The sequence below is a fragment of the Cinclus cinclus genome, chromosome 23, assembly GCF_963662255.1.
Source record: "Cinclus cinclus chromosome 23, bCinCin1.1, whole genome shotgun sequence".
NCBI lineage: Eukaryota > Metazoa > Chordata > Aves > Passeriformes > Cinclidae > Cinclus > Cinclus cinclus.
This window is the reverse complement of record NC_085068.1, coordinates 8,475,737-8,491,531: the sequence shown is the minus strand read 5'-3', so window position 1 is coordinate 8,491,531 and position 15,795 is coordinate 8,475,737. Positions and strand designations below refer to the sequence as shown.

Genomic DNA, 15,795 nt, shown 5'->3' with positions numbered 1-15,795 from the left:
ATTTTCCCCCCCACTCTCTCAAGTGTACTTAATACATCAGAAGATAAAATACCACCACTGCCCTAGCAGAGAAGTCTGAGCAGTGTCTTCCCCACAAGGAACACTTCAGCAATAGCTTCTGGTAACAAGAGCGTTTTCTTCCTGTTCAGACTTTATCATGCCTTGAAATAAATGCTACTAAATCCAAATGAGCCTGTTATTTGCTGGTAAAACAAATACAAATTAGAACAGACTCTGTCACAGTGCTCTTGGTCTCAAAGCCCATCTTATTAGGGTATTTTATTTTTTTAAAGATAAACCTATGGCATATATTACACAAATTAAGCTGGTTTCTCAAGATTTTTATACAAGAGTTACAACAACAATTCACTAAGAGTGTTGCTGAGTTCTTAAGTTCTTGAAGCCACTCATCTTGTATTCCAACCTTCTCTCTTCCACAGTTCTCAATCCTGCAATTCTTCTCCAATGCCCAGTTTGCAATAATACATTCTTAAGTCCAAGAGGTACAGAATAAAAGCTTTACATTTTCCTCCCACCCCACTTAAATGTCCCACCTAAAGAGCTGCATCACTTAACCACAACATGATTGTGTCAATTTAAACCAGCTTCAGTCAGAAAGAAGATACACCTCCAGAACATTCCTTCAGGTTTCTAAGTAATATTTGCTGGAAATAGCATTAATAAATGGTAGCTGTGCCCTCAGAAAGTGCAGGACTTTGAACACCACAAATTCAATATCCCTGAGAGCAAACCTGAACTTCATTTGGCCTTCATATGATGGCAGCATTTTAATTTTCTAATTTTCTCTGGAATATTTTATTTGGCTAAAATGTTCCTTCATTTGTTTCTGCTCAATTCACCCTAAGTTAGCTACTTAGTTACACAGGAAACAACCTCAGTTCAGCAGCAAACAAATATATATCCTTTCTTTTGATATTCATTCTGAAATTCTTAAAGATTAATCAAAAATCTGTTTGAGACTCCATGAGACTTCTCATGAAGTATCAGACTTCTTTACCCTTCTGAAATGCCCAGCATAATCCTGAATTTTTTTTAACATAAAGGCACTTTTTTTGACCTATTTCCCCCATTCAATGCAGATAATGCTATCACATTTGAAACCAAGATAAAACTGGTCAGATGCAAAGTGACACAGACAAACTTCTCTCACTTGCAAGGAAAGGCAAAATAATTTATTTTCCTGTAGTCTGAAGTCAATGCCATTTTGAGCAGCTAGATTGTAGAAATGGAAATCTCTTCAAGTAGCATTTTAATAGAATCTTTCCAGATTCTTTTGGAGAAACTGAAAAGCTGCAGAGGGAATGGGGGGGGGGGGGGGTTTAGAGGGAACAAAAAAAGAAAAAGACCCAGACCCACCAACAAACCCACAGCCCATACACTCAGACTAGACAAAGCTCTGTAAGGGCAGACTGGAGCAGCTGAAGCAGAACACTGCACCACAACAACTGAGACGTGATGTCTGCCAAGGCACTGCTGAGACTGAGCCTCCCCTGCATCTGAGGTGCACAGAAAACTCCATTTCTTCAGCCTTCAATGAGCAAGTAAATGGACAACAGCCAACTCTGTGTTTTCTTCCAGAATTCAGATAAACAGCACACAGGATGGTACAATGGGATAGCACTGAAGACAGGAATGGTTTATAGCTCCTTGTGCTACAAAAAGCTCTTTTCTTTTACACTGAGTTTAAATAAGCTGTCTGAGATGGACACAAGTCTGTTTTGCTGCTTTCCACATAACAGCAGAAACACCAGGATGGATGAACTTACAAGAACCAGACTGAGAAACAATTAAAGAAACCTTTATAACTCTGCTGGAACAAGTCCAACCCCAAGATAAACAAATAAAAGCAGGACAAGCCTGCAGTCAAGTTTCATTTCCATTTCACTGAGACAAGTCCGACACTTACAAGAGTATTTCATAGTTTATTGAAAGAGCACTTGTTACAATACAAACCAGTTCTGCTTCTCACAAGGCAGATACTTGCTCTTAAGGCAATCCAAAACAATAGACAGATCTGAAAATCCCATTTAATTCAAAGGCAGCTCACTGCTTTCTTTACAGTACAAATAGTTACACAGCATAGATTTCTCATGTGGCAGCTCCTGAAGAGATTTAATGGGAAGTATCCAAGAAAAATGTCAACATATAAAAGACAAATTTCAACGTACAAAGGACACAGTGAGGGAAATACTGAAACTATGCTGAATGTACTGATAAAAATAGCATTTGACAGATCCCTAAATTCAGACTGCTTGAGGAAGGACGTTGGAGTCAATCTGAGTGAGGAGCATCAGTGATGTGCATTTAACCCCATCCCCCAAATCCACTGAGTCCTGCTGAACCCTGACCTATCCCCAAGGTACAGGTGGGTCCAAGGCAGCTAGCAGAGCACAGCACAGCAGCACCTGGCAAAGGCAACTGAACTCAGGAAAAGAGAACTTCCACCATGGATGCCACATTTCCACTACCCTGAAAGCCTTTTCACACGGACATCAATGGAAGCAGCTGTCTCACTGCTCAGTAACTCCATTAACACGGGATTTGGAGTGGGAGTTGTGTGTATTTCTGAATTGTGCAAGGAAAACCACAGTTCTCACACTGCTTCCCTTATCAGGTGAAACACTGCACTGCAATTCATATCAAATCCTTAAATATCCTCCTAAAAACCAGGAAAAAGCTGCTTCCTTGAAGCAGGCTGAACTCCATTCTGACACTGACTGTCCTTTTTCTGTTCTACAAACCATACAGCAGAACAGGCAGGGCTGTTCCTCTAGCACTGCCCTAAAACAGTGGGGTGAGACACTGATGGCACCTACTGCTCACCAGCACCAGCAAGGCTTTTACGGGGCTCTGTTCTGAGTTTAACTGAAGGAAGGTGACACAAACACTTTAGTGTTAAGCACTGAGGCACCAAGGAGCAGGAGTTTTAGTCTGGTGTCAGTACAGGCACTAATGGACTCAGAACGACTGCATGCTCGATGTGGAGATTGCACAGAGGCAGCACAGGGCAGAACAGCACAGGAGATGGGATTGCTTTGGTCTCTTCCCACCACCTACCCCGTGCAGGCCAGCTCTGGCTGCCTCACCTATTCCTACTGAATTCAGAGGCTTTCCCAAGCATGCATTTTAACAGAGTCCCAAGCCTTTCTGAGGATACAGAAGAACTCATGCTCGACATGCACAAAACCGAAGTGCAATGCACTACTAAAACAGGATTCTAAAATAAAGACGACAGCAAAACATTACTTGCAGCCCAAAGCTCATTTTGCAATTTGGACTCAAGCTCAAAGAAAGTATTGCTCATCTACAAGCCTTCTTTTCTTTAAGAATCAAGACATTTTTGGAAATGATGCTTTATTTCCTTTGTTCAAATAGGCCAAAGCACGAGCCAAATGCAAGTTATAAAGCCAGATCTGAACACAGAATTAAACCTGCCATAAAGTAAAACTCCCAAGTGACCAGAGCAGAGTGGGAGGCCTGACTTTGTATCCCCTGCAGCAGAGGCCACTATTCCATCAGTGATGCATGTGCTGAGAATTAACAGCTGACACTTGATTAATTGATATGTAAATGCACGTGTGTTGCAACAGCACCTACAACATGCCAAGCTGAGGCAGGGGAAAAGTAGGATAGGAAAAAAATATGGAAAATAAGCTTAAGGCACTTGCCACTCACCTACAGCTATGCTGAGCCACACACAAGTAACAGTTACCAGTAGGGTTTATATTTCATAAAAAAAATAAGCAACCTCAAGTAAATTCAGGATACTTGTGCAAAACAGCACAAATACACTGCAAAGTGGACCTACCTTACCAAATGTGGTAGAGCGGCCAATTTTGCTTTTAAAATTTTATTCAAGTTAAATTTAAAAGCAAAATAAGTCCTCAAATATTTCTATTGGCTTAGAGTTAAGGCCACGGATTTTCAAAAGTAAGAGCAACTTTGTCTTGCACTTTTGGAAACTCAGAAAAAAACCCTGTATCAATAAGGTTGGGAATCTCCAATTTAGACAAAACCTCAAAGCCTATTCCTTAATCACTAGTTTTTCAGTAATTTGCTTGAAACAATCTGAAGCAGGAATTGCAAGCCTTTGTATTATAGCAAACCACCTGCAAGTACAAACCCCTTCAGAGCAAAACAGACATGAAAGATTTTAACTCGCATTTTGAGTGTGCGGAGAAGGAAACTTAATCTTATTTTCTCCTCAAAGCAACCTTCTCCTTTATTAAACGAGTCTTGAATTCAAGTTTAATCCAAGACCAGAGGCACTAACATGAGGTATCACATTAAGATGAAACAGTTCAATTCTCCCATCTCACAGGAGAATTCAGCCAATACAAAGTAGTGATTTATAAATCTTCCTAAGAATAACTATTTCAAGAACATCTCCCAGACTCATGCCTGAGAAAGCTGAAAACACAAAATAAAACAATTAGCTTTTTGAGTGCACCAGAGTGTTGAAAAATCCTAGTTCCTTTCCACAGTTTCAGTATAATAATTAAAACCTATTATATTTAGAGATACGATGGGAATTAGAAAAAGCTTATTTCCAAATAACTGCTTCAGCACTATATATATATTCTGACATAAAATTCCATCCAGGCTGGTTTAACTGTCACAGCAATTTCATACCAATAATTATGAACTTCAGCAGAAGAAGAGACATCTACTCAGGGAGTGCGACCCAACAGCTCTTCTTCATTTCTTTATAAAAAAGCGACACATCTCTTATCAGCTGACAACTTTTGGTTTATAGATTATTATTACTATTAAAAATTGGGTTAAGAGTAGAAAATATTGTTCTGAAGAACCAGATCCATTGATAAACAGACGGTCAGCTTCCTTATTGCTAAGAGAAAGGTCACAAGAAACATTCAATGCTAGAAACTAAATTCCTCTCTTGATTGTCTACATAAAACACAGCAGGAAGGTAGCACTTGGTAAGTTCCAGACAATATTTTCAGCATTAGAAAAATACTTCAAGACATACACACACCAAAAAAAAAAAAAAATTAAAAAAAAAAAACACCTTGGTAAATGAGCTACTGGGAAGTCCTCCCCTCCACCTCCCTCCCTCCAAGTCTTCTAGTCTATGAAAAAAGTTCTTACAATTTTTCAGAATATTCTTCCAACGGGCGCTGTTAAAACTCAAGGGAAGTCTCATGCAGAGCGCCCGGGCCGCAGGGCCGGTACCCGGTGTCTGTGCCGGGCCTGTCGAGCTCCCCCTGGCCAAAGCACTGCCGAGCGCGGGGCGAGGCCCAGCCCGGCGGCTCCCGGGACTGAGCCCGAGCCCGAGCCCGAGCCCGAGCCCGAGCCCGAGCCCGAGCCCGAGCCCGAGCCCGCCCTGCCCGGCCCTGCTCACACTGCGGTTTCTCTGCCCGCTTTCAGGTTGGGCGCCGAGAGCTGGCGCCTCATGCGCGGGGGCGTCGCGAACGGGCCGTGCTGGCCGGGCCGCTCGGCGCGCCGGGCGGGGCCGCCCTCGCTGCCGGGCGGCTGCCGCTGCGGGGGCTGCGGGCGCTTCTGCTGCGAGCCCTGCGGCCCCGGGCCCTGCGGCTGCGAGCCCTGCGGCCCCGGGCCCTGCGGCGAGTGCAGCGCCTCGGCGGAGCCCGAGCCCCGGCGCCGCAGCCCCTTGTGCGAGCCGCTGCTCAGGGAGTTGCTCCTCCAGCGCAGCGGCTGCTGCGGGCCGGGCTGCGGCGGGCCCAGCTGCTGCCGGTTGATCTGGATGTTCTCGGGGCTCCTCTGCGGGCCGTACAGGTTCCACAGCTGCTGCGGATCTTGAGAAGCAGCTCTGCTTTCCTTCTCTTTGCCTTCGTCTTTGTTCTTATCGTCTTCTTTGGGAATTCTCACCTCGATAACTTCATCCTCGGTGATAATGATGTGGGTGCCCGGGCTCCACGAGTTCCTGTGTTTGGGATTGCTTTTGAAAGGAAAGCGGGGTTTGCGATTTTCAGGTGGAATAAAGCGGTGAGGCATATTCTGCCGACGAAGCTGTTTTGCTATTTCCTGCTGCTGCAGATTTTTAAATCGAATCTGTTCTTGCCTCATCCAGCGCAAACGCCCGCGTCTGAAAGCCGGATCGCCTGCCATTAACTGAGACACGCGCTCCTCCTTCGCAAGTTCATCGTTCTCGCTTCTCTTTGCCTCATCTGTGGCCTTCTTATCCACGTCCACTGCACTGGCAGAGTTTGGAGACTTAGCATTAGCTACAGTTGACTGAGCTTTGTCTGGAGACCCTATCAGGGGTAAAACCTTCTCCATTTTTAGCATTTTATTTCTGAGAACTTTGATCTCTTCATCCTTCATGTTGTTCTGCTTCTTCACTTCTTGCAAAATATCTTCCAATTTGTCTATGTGCACCTTTAGGTCATCCACATCGGTTATTCCTTTACCGTTGGCCATTACATCTTCAATCTTTTCATCTCCAACTCCTACTGTATCCCAGACATCCCGAGCGACAGCTCGCCATGACTCGCGCTCGTTTGGGTCTTTTTTCCCATACATGGCACAAAGCTCTTTCATTTTAACAATGGCCAGAGCCTCAATCTCCTGCCTACTGTGCCTGAAGTCATTGAGTGCTACCTCATAGCATATCTCCTTCACAGCCTGAATCTTTAGGTCTGAGATGGTGACCCATTTGGAGTCTTTGCTAAGGCGTCGGCGTTGGGGTATCTGGTACATTTTAATAGGTTCTCGTTTCTTCCCACTGCTGGGGAGGCCACACTTTTTTACAATGGTTTGGAGCTTGCTGGGGGGCAGCTTCTCTCTCAGGGAAGTGATCAGTCTCCAACTCTCCTCACACGATCTCTTGTCCGAATCATCCCCACTATCAGAGTCTGCATCCTTTGGAAAAACAAAAATCAAGAAGTGGCCCCAAAATAACCAAAATTAAAATTGTAAGAAAATGGAAAAGCTAAACAAGAAGTAGCAGGCAAAGAAAACTAAATCAAAAATCAAAATAGAACAAGTGATAAGGAGGTCCCTGAAGACTGAATGTTAAGGCATTAAAATGCATCTTCAAGAGTCATGGACTGTCAAAATTGGAGCTCTTCACTAAATAAAGATTAACATATTTAAGTCTTGTCATCTCAAAATAGCTGATAATCTGAACTCTCCCCTCCCAAACCCTTCCAAAATCTCTAAACAGACCAACTAAAACCAAGTTCCTGGTTTTGAATCTTAAAACCAAGGGTAAACTGCACTTCACACATGCTACAAAGACATGCAAATCCCCGGCACACACATTTGCCTTGGTGACTGCTGTTGCTTCTTTCAGCAAGTCCTCCCCAGGAAGGTGAGCACAACAGCCATCACAGAAGATGTCATGAGCAGCCAGAGTAAGTCGGGTTAACACTGGTTAGTAACGTTGCACGTGGTTGCAGGGATGCTCAAGTTTAGAATCCATTTCACTACAATAGCAGCCAGAGAAGGGTTAGACCATAAGAAAAAATGAAACAGAAGCAGCCGAAAGGTTCAATGTTAAAAGGACTGTAAGTGCCACTATGACAGACGAAGACAGTGGTTCATACTCCAAGACTTGCTACAAGCTAGAAGGATATCCAGAATCAGAGTTTCAGAGGTGGGTTGTGGTTTGTTTGTTTGATTTTTTTTTTCCATTTGGCACCTTGTTGCTTATTTTAAAGAAAAAAAACCATTAGCAGTCTTGTCTGTCCGAAGAATGAGTTTCAGCAGAATGCAGAGTAATGACTTTCTGTTTTTATTGTTTAATATGAATTCTCTATTTGATATCCTTGATTTGTCTTCTTCTCAAACCCTAGAGCCTGGAGCTTCCACACACTTGCTAAGCATTATGCGTTTTGCTTCTTCATTACAAGTTTTCCACCTTTTGCTAAACGGTTTTTAATGAGCAGTGCTTCGGGTTTCCATATGCTAGGAATGTCTGTTCAGGTCAATTGCCACCACAAGTTAAGGATATCCATCATTGCTTACTGCATCCAGGAATTAAAATCAGACCACTTTTCTTTAAAGGCTTATTAAGACATCTCTTTAACAAGCAAAAAGTCCTATGTATTACTGTGATCCAAACACCTTCAACACAACTGTCAGTGTCTAATGCACCTCTAACTAACATCCCTGTTTTCCACATGGAGATTTAGAGCACGTGAGAAACCAGGAACAGTAACAGCCACTTAGTCTAAAACCAAAGGAAACCCAGGTCATTGAGCCAGCACCAGAGGCTCCTGGAGTTCAGACTTTGGCTAGATGACAGTGAAGAATGGGGAATACAAAATAATTTGGGGGGTGGTTATGAAGGGGAGTAGAGGAAACATTGTTCTGCCCTACAGTAAAGATTTACATTACTGAGCTTCTTGTGACTTAATGTAGTTTTAAGAATAGTACTAGAGAATCATCTTCTAGTCTAGGTCAAAATATAATCATAGCAGTGGGTTAGAAACTCTTTGAGTTTACAGCTGACAAAATCTGTGGCCTAAGGAAACAGCATCTACCAACCTGCAGACTGCAGTGGAAACCAAACGTTCCCTGGAGGAAGCCCCAGTGCAGCTGGGCCACTCAGGGACACGACCAGGAAGGCAAAACATGAACCACTGTGACATAAAGTCACAAGCTCCACAGAACTCTGATAGTTACAAAACCACCACAGAGCTACTTATGGATAAAGCATGTCTTGATGAGGAGACACTGAGTCACTGCCCTGTGTGCCCTCAGGCTTACCCAGACCAACCAGTGCAGCCATAATCCACTCTGCAATATCAACTGGCCACTGCACGGGCATTGTGACCATTTCACCTCTATTACACACATTTTCACATTCAATTTTAAAATGGAGAACAACTACTTCTATTCCCTAGTAATACTAGCAAGGCAAAGACATTTTAGTTGGCAATTCTGGGGGACAAGAGCTATTGTTTAGTTTTTTTGTACAGCACATCTAACAAACACCCAGACTGGTTGGAATCTTGGCATAAAATCGAAACAATCTGGTAAAAGCAGGATTAGCTAGCTTCTTATACCTGAGATTATACTTCAGTTTAGACCAAGAAGAATATTTATATCTCAATATCAGTCTTACACAGCAGAAAGTTACAGAACCTGATACTGCAGCTGGATATGGCAGCAATGTAAATACTTTTAAGGTACACAAGCTGAAATGCACTCCCAGTTTCCCACTCGATATTCAGCTACAGTTGCATGGATGCATTAGTCCTGTCCATCCCAGGCTCTGCACACAGCAGCACAGAAATCATGAGCTGTGTCACCTGAAATGTTCTTATTGAGCACTGTGATAAGCAGGATACTGCTCCCTGACCAAGGATCTCTATTGATACGATCCCTTACATCCAGGACAGGTATCCTTCAAGAGCTGCTGAGGCATGTAGGGTAGCATTCCACCTTTGCCCACTGACTGAAACCAGCAAGAACAAAACAAATTTGAAGAAACCAGCATCTTTATTACAATATTAACCAATCCAGTCTCTAAAGAATTTTTTCTTAATCTGAAGTATTTGGGGAAATAAATTCCCTTCACAGTACTTTATAAATGCAGCCCTATTGGAAGCAGCTTCCCAGACAGCCAGTTTCATATCTTTAATTCATACAAGAGCTTAGCTTGTGCCTGTCAGCTAAAATTTAGGAGAGGGAATTCCATTACTTGCATCTCATTTGACACATTGCCAAAAGTTACTCAATACTCAAACTATTTTTATTTTCACATTTTTACTGTACTATTTTTTTGCTACCCAAATTTTAACTATAAAATTCCAGAGAATAAACATTACATTAGTCACATTTAAACTTGTTTTCTGAACTAAGGGTTGCTTTGGTCAAAGTCTGCAGCCACTCCTCTCCATCCAAGAAATAAGCCCCTTGGGATGAAATAATTAGAGATGCTGAAGTCTCTAAGTGTATAATAGGATTTTTTTTTGGTTAAAATTATGTAGCTTCTTCCTATGGAAGCCACAGTACTTTGCTCCATTCTGGCTTGGGGAGAAGGGCAAGAGCTTTACAGTACAAAGTCCAGCATGTATTTAACCCACAGTTTTCAGTGGTCTCTATCTTGTACTAAGAACATGAATCATGAGTTTGAAATTTTTTATCAGAATTCTGGCACAACTACATTTGTGTTCTGGCTAAAGACAACCAGCTAAAGCAGATTCAGGAGACTCAGGTTTCTTAGGGAAATCTAGATTGCATTCCTGGGTTTGGTCTTGTTTTTCAAATTCACAGGGTGCTTGAAGACTGCATCAATTTCTGTTTGTAATCTATTTCAGAGGTATTTGTTGTGAGAAGACTGAAGTCTTCCTGTATCAGACTTAATTTATCAGACTTCCTACTTTAGAAATATGTGGAGTGGTGGAATTCCCAGTGCTCTGAATGAGTTAACACACTGCTCCCTACTCAGAACCCCACCACTGGCTTGTGTACCACCAAGACCCTCATAAGGAACTCCATGCAGGGAGGGAGAAGGGTTAAAACATGCACAATGCAGCAACATTTTCAGACATCATTCAAAAAATAAACCTAGTGTATCAATGTTCTAGGAATCTCTTTGGCAGCACAAAATTAGTATGTTCTGGTGATCCAAGACAAAAATAAAGGCAAACATCCCAAGGAGTAGCTGTTTAGACTACTGAAAAGGAACTTCAAAAACCAGAGCACAAAAATGCCCTTCTTTCAGGTTAACTTGCAAGAAATCCAATCTATCCCAACAAGAATTGATTAAAGCTTCTTTACTGTCAATCACAATCTCTGAATTAGCCTGAAGGAGCTCACTCACCCTGCTAATAATTCACTGTAGACACAAAGAATTTGAAAGCAAAGGGAAAGCTGCATTGTGCAGACAACCCAAGCAGGTTTCCTAAACTTTCAGATAAGCAAGGACAGGAATTACTGTTTGCCAAAGGCATAGTTAATCAGGAGTAAGGACACATACCAGTCTTTGCTGCTCCAACAAGAGATCAGCTTCCTCCTTCTCTTTCTTATACAAGATCTCCATTTCTTGTAATCTGAAGATGAACGGAAGAACAGAAGTAGTCAGAGGTCATTAGTTTTGTGTTGGTGTTACTCTACATGCACAGTGCCCTGAATTAGAGTTACAAAAATGAAAGTCATTGTCCTTAGCAGTAACTGTTCTCTGGCTATTCAGTACTCCAGAAGTGAAACCCTGCAAGCTGCATCAGCCCTTACCAAAAGGTCTGCAGCGTTAGTGGCCAGTGCTTACCTGTGGTTTTTAAGGGAGCTGGAGCACTGAAACACTACAGTAAAATAAGGAGGAAGCTTTCTGAACTTCTACAAGGGGTAGCAGAGATGCTGTGTGGCAGAACCCAGTAACCTACTGCTGACTCTTCCTTGTTTCAGGTCAAAATGTTATTTTATTACCTTTTCTCCATCTCTTGCTTCATGTCAATGCCCTGCTTCTCCAGAAGCTCCCTCTGAGCAAATGTCCAGTCCACTGGCTCTGAGGGAGTCTCAGCTGATGGTGTTTTCTCTCTTTCTGCTCGTGCTTGCTCTGGGTGGTTGAATCTGAAGACATGATTTTTACCCATGATGATGCGATTTCCTAGAAACAGGAACAGAAAACTGCAGCTGACAGAAGAATGGTATAAACTTCTGTTTAAAAGCTACACTTCAGAAAGGCAATGCTGTCCCTGAGCAGCACCGAGCATACCCTATATAGGATGGCAATGTCACATAAAGAGAGTCTACAAAAAAATCCAGTGTAGCATTTCTTACCTGAGCGCAGCTGCACAGGCTGCACAACCCTCTTGCCATTCACGTAGGTTTCTGATCGTTCACAAGGCTCCAAAGTAACAATAACTGCAAAGAAAACATTGATGAGTGAGACTCTAGAGAGTCCTGTAGAGGGGCAAAGGTGTGCAAGCCCCAAAGGCCTCTCATTTGCTGCCTATGTTCATACGAACACCAAAGAAGTCAATCACCCCTGGATGTCATGCATGTTAAAATTAAAGGCCCGAGAGAACATCATTACTACTGACTTCTTCACCTGCTGCAGCTGGAAACTTATTTTGTTTGGGTTTTTTTTTTTTTCATGTTTATAGTTAACCAGGATCAGAATTTAACTGTTACACTGGCTGCAGCCTGCAATTTGAAGCTATTATCACTTAAACAAATCTCATTTTCTTTCCCTACGACTCAAGAAAACAAGTCAAAACTGATCCTTTTCTTGAGGAAAACTTCCAAGTCGCAGGTATCAAAGTGCTGGAAAGGGGAAGATTGAGCAATGGCTCGTTGCAGAGGCGGGGTTTTACCTTCGCCGTTGTTGTTCCTCTCGCTGCGGAAGACGCAGTGCTCCTCCTTGATGTGAGCCCCGCTCAGAACAATGTCCTGCCTGCGCTCCGCGTCCGCCTGCCCCACCCTGCGGCCAACACAAGAGTTCCCAAGAGCAAATCACACACCTTCGGCTCTGCACTGGACAGTGCAGCCCAGAAAGAGCCGGGGAAAAGGCTGAACTATTAGACTACCCTTCAAATTTAAAGGTTTGGACCAGGGCTTAATTCTGCACCGCAGAGAACCTGCCTGCTCTGCCATGAACTGAAGGATGCCACCTTTGCAAAAGGAAAGTTTTCTCTCCCTTAAAACAAGTCGCTTGGAGAACTGAAATGTTAAATACCTCTGAGTTTAATGCAATTCCTTCCCTCCTGTGAAACCCTTCTCCTTTTAGAAAGGGATGCAGAGGTGGGAAAAAGAACCCAACCAGAATTTCCATTGGTGTGTTTCAGCTGGCAGACAGGGATCATCCCTCCCAGTAATCACCTTCTGCACTTGAACAAAGAAGTACAAAGGGCTCAAGAGGCTCTTGCTGAATAATTTGATGCCACAAGCAGTTTCATCCAGCTCCAGAGAGGTTGGCTGTGCCCCTGGAGCACGAAGATGTATGTCCATTTCAAACCCAAGTGTTTGAGCAATTCAAGGTACAGATAACTGAATTTCCAATCCTCATCTTTACCAACTTACTCTACTCACTAATTTACAGGTCTGATGTCAATGAGCTAAGCTCAAAACTTATGACTTCTTAAGCCCTATGCTATTCTAGTCATCATTCTCTGCTCAATTCTCTACCCTTTGACATTCATTTCAGTGGGCTTAATGCACATTAGAGTAGTACCATCTACCAGCCCCTGTGGTGTACTCTCCTCCATTTGTTCCTCAGGAATATACAGACTAAGAAACCAAACACAACTTGGTGCTCCAAAAATAATAAAAAATCACCTCTCTCCTTTCAGCTGTTTTGACAACAAGTTTTGGAATAAAATCAATTTTTAATTTGAAGTCTGGCAATTAAATTTTATCTCATATCTGTGAATGCAGACTCCATTAAATGTGAACTGGCATGAATAACAATTTATTATAATAATAAAGCTAACATTCAGCCATATTCCAGTTGCTATAGTTTTCAATCCTGCACTCATCAAAATCTCTCATGCACTTCTAGTAAGTTTTACTACAAACTTAAGAGGGGATGTCATGCTTTCTTTTACTGCCCAGGTGTAAAAACAATTTCTTAAAGCTGAGTGACACCAAGTCAACTTAAAAGAAATTGCACTTTGCTCTTTTTTCCACCTACAGCAATCTCAGACTTCATTTGTACTGCAACTTGAACAGCTCAAGGCACAATTATTATTCAAACTCATGGTGTCTCCAGCATGGGGATTTAAGCAAGCAAAGAAGGCAACTCCAGAGTGTGTCAGCACCAACTCTCACCTTGTAATGCCATCTTTGATGTAGTACAGCAGACATTCAGACATGAGTGGGTCTTCATTAAGGTTTACAAGATGAGGAGTCTGAAAGAGCAAAAAGAAAGTTAATTAAGAACTGAGATTATGCTTTCAGGCTCGCTCCTGCAGCTGTGGAGGGTGTGCATTAAGCCAGCAGTTTTGCCAGGTGTATCAAGATTATTCCACAATGGATTTTTTCAAACATAACCTCCTAAATTATTGCAAAGCATCAAAAAGTACCAGCAAAATACAGCTCAGATCGCTTAGCTATCCAAAACATCAATCCATGGAAGGAAGAACAGCTTCAGCTGGAGGAAAAAAAGTCCTTCTAAAGTCTCTGTAAACTTTGATAAGGGAAGTGCAAGAGCAGAAAAGGTTGCTTCAGTGAAATTTTGAAACTGATATGGAATCAGCTTTGGCTTTTCTTGGACTACACAGGTCAGGTGCTTATTTGGCAAAGTCTGTTAACATCAAAACAAAATCTAAAACTACCAATATTCTCTTATACCAACAGCTAAGAAGCTCTTCATCTAAACTTCTTCTAAATGTAAATCCACTACAGTTACTAAACCAACCTTCTTTGGTGAAAAAACCCCATTGGAATCAGCAAACAAGTCACAAGGCCTTGGTGTGAAAATCTAGCCAGTGAGATGGCAGTAAGCACAAGCACAAAAGAAAAGGCAAAAATGGTTAAACATAAATAAAGCAGAAGGATGATAAAAGAGAAGTAAAACTGTTAATAAGCCACTCATCCCTTTGTTACCCTCAAAGAGAATAAATTTAGGAAAAAGAAACAAATTTTGCTCAGATTCCTTATGAACAATATTTTCATCAACTTATCTTAGATACAAAAAAAGTTTACTTATGAGAGCTTTTAACAGCACTACCTTTACAGCTCAAAAATTACTGGATCCTCATGATTAATTTATCTTTGAATGAAGGACTCTGATTGTCAATTGCCCAATGGAAGATTTAATTATAAGGACAGAAAGTGGGAGAAAAAAGTACAGCTTTTTCACCCCTAAAAATCCAGGGGTGACCCAAAGCTGCAGTTGAAGATGTGCCACGCTGCCTTTGCTGTTCACTGCACACATCAGCACTTGGAGCTGTTTTAAGCTCTTCAAGAGAAAAATGGAGAGAAACCAAATCCCAGCCACAGTCAGCTGCTGTAACACCACTGCAACTTGCACCACTTGAGTACTTGGTAAGAAATAAAGCTCCACAGCTTGAGAGATGAATGATGCTGGCACACCCTACCATTCACTCTTTGCATATGATGAGATACATACAGGTACCTCAGAAGTGTAGAGTCTTCACACAGAACACTTCACATTTTATATCTAAGTTCTCATCTCCTAAATTTTCACAACAGCCACAGTTACTAAAAGGAGAACTAACAGAACTGCAAGATAGCAAGGAACAGAAGCACACAGGACTGGGTTGGGAGTTTTACTTCTCCTAAGAAATCCTATATAGGTAAAAATAAATACTATCTATTACCAAAGCAACTACTTTATCCAGGTGGCATTTATACACAAACCTGATCAGCTGAAAATGCACCAAAAGAATCATCAAAAAGAGCTGATGGCCTCTGAGGAAAAATCTAAAAGGAGATGAGGATCCACAATGTAAGGGAAAGGAATGTAAAGAATACTCAATGAATCAGCATCTTTACAAACCTCAGGCACTCCTGGAGTAGCTACCAAAAGCAAACCTGAATTCTACCAACTCCAAGCATCACAGTCTAACACTATTCTAACTGAAGAAATAAATATTTTAACCAGCTCTGGGGTTCTACATTTCTGTGCAGTGCCTCTAAATACGTCCCTGTTTAACCCCAGATCAAGTTTATCACACACTTGCACACTAAAATATTACCCATGCTGCTTGTTCAAAGATTTTTAAGATAAAAGAAAGTAGGTTCTTTTCCTTGTACTTCTTCTATAATTCTGCTTTACCTGCAGAGATAGCTTCTTTGCTAACCTAATTATTTTATAGTGACAGCACTGATTTGTGCTCTTTTCCTACACAGTTCTGCTTCTTTCAAATTTCAGAAAATAGA

General features: G+C 42.0%; 1 protein-coding gene across 1 annotated transcript in view; it reads right to left on the bottom strand.

Annotated features, from left to right (window-relative positions):
* Window positions 1–15,795, bottom strand: part of KIF1B (kinesin family member 1B) — a 68,465-nt gene that overhangs the window by 27,561 nt on the left and 25,109 nt on the right. Inside the window, exons 17-22 of the mRNA XM_062507426.1 lie at window positions 13,720–13,799; window positions 12,267–12,373; window positions 11,731–11,814; window positions 11,377–11,557; window positions 10,931–11,003; window positions 5,386–6,861 (exon numbers count right to left, since the gene is read on the bottom strand). Of these exons, the coding sequence (XP_062363410.1) occupies window positions 5,386–6,861; window positions 10,931–11,003; window positions 11,377–11,557; window positions 11,731–11,814; window positions 12,267–12,373; window positions 13,720–13,799 (2,001 nt within the window). The remainder of the gene's footprint in view (window positions 1–5,385; window positions 6,862–10,930; window positions 11,004–11,376; window positions 11,558–11,730; window positions 11,815–12,266; window positions 12,374–13,719; window positions 13,800–15,795) is intronic.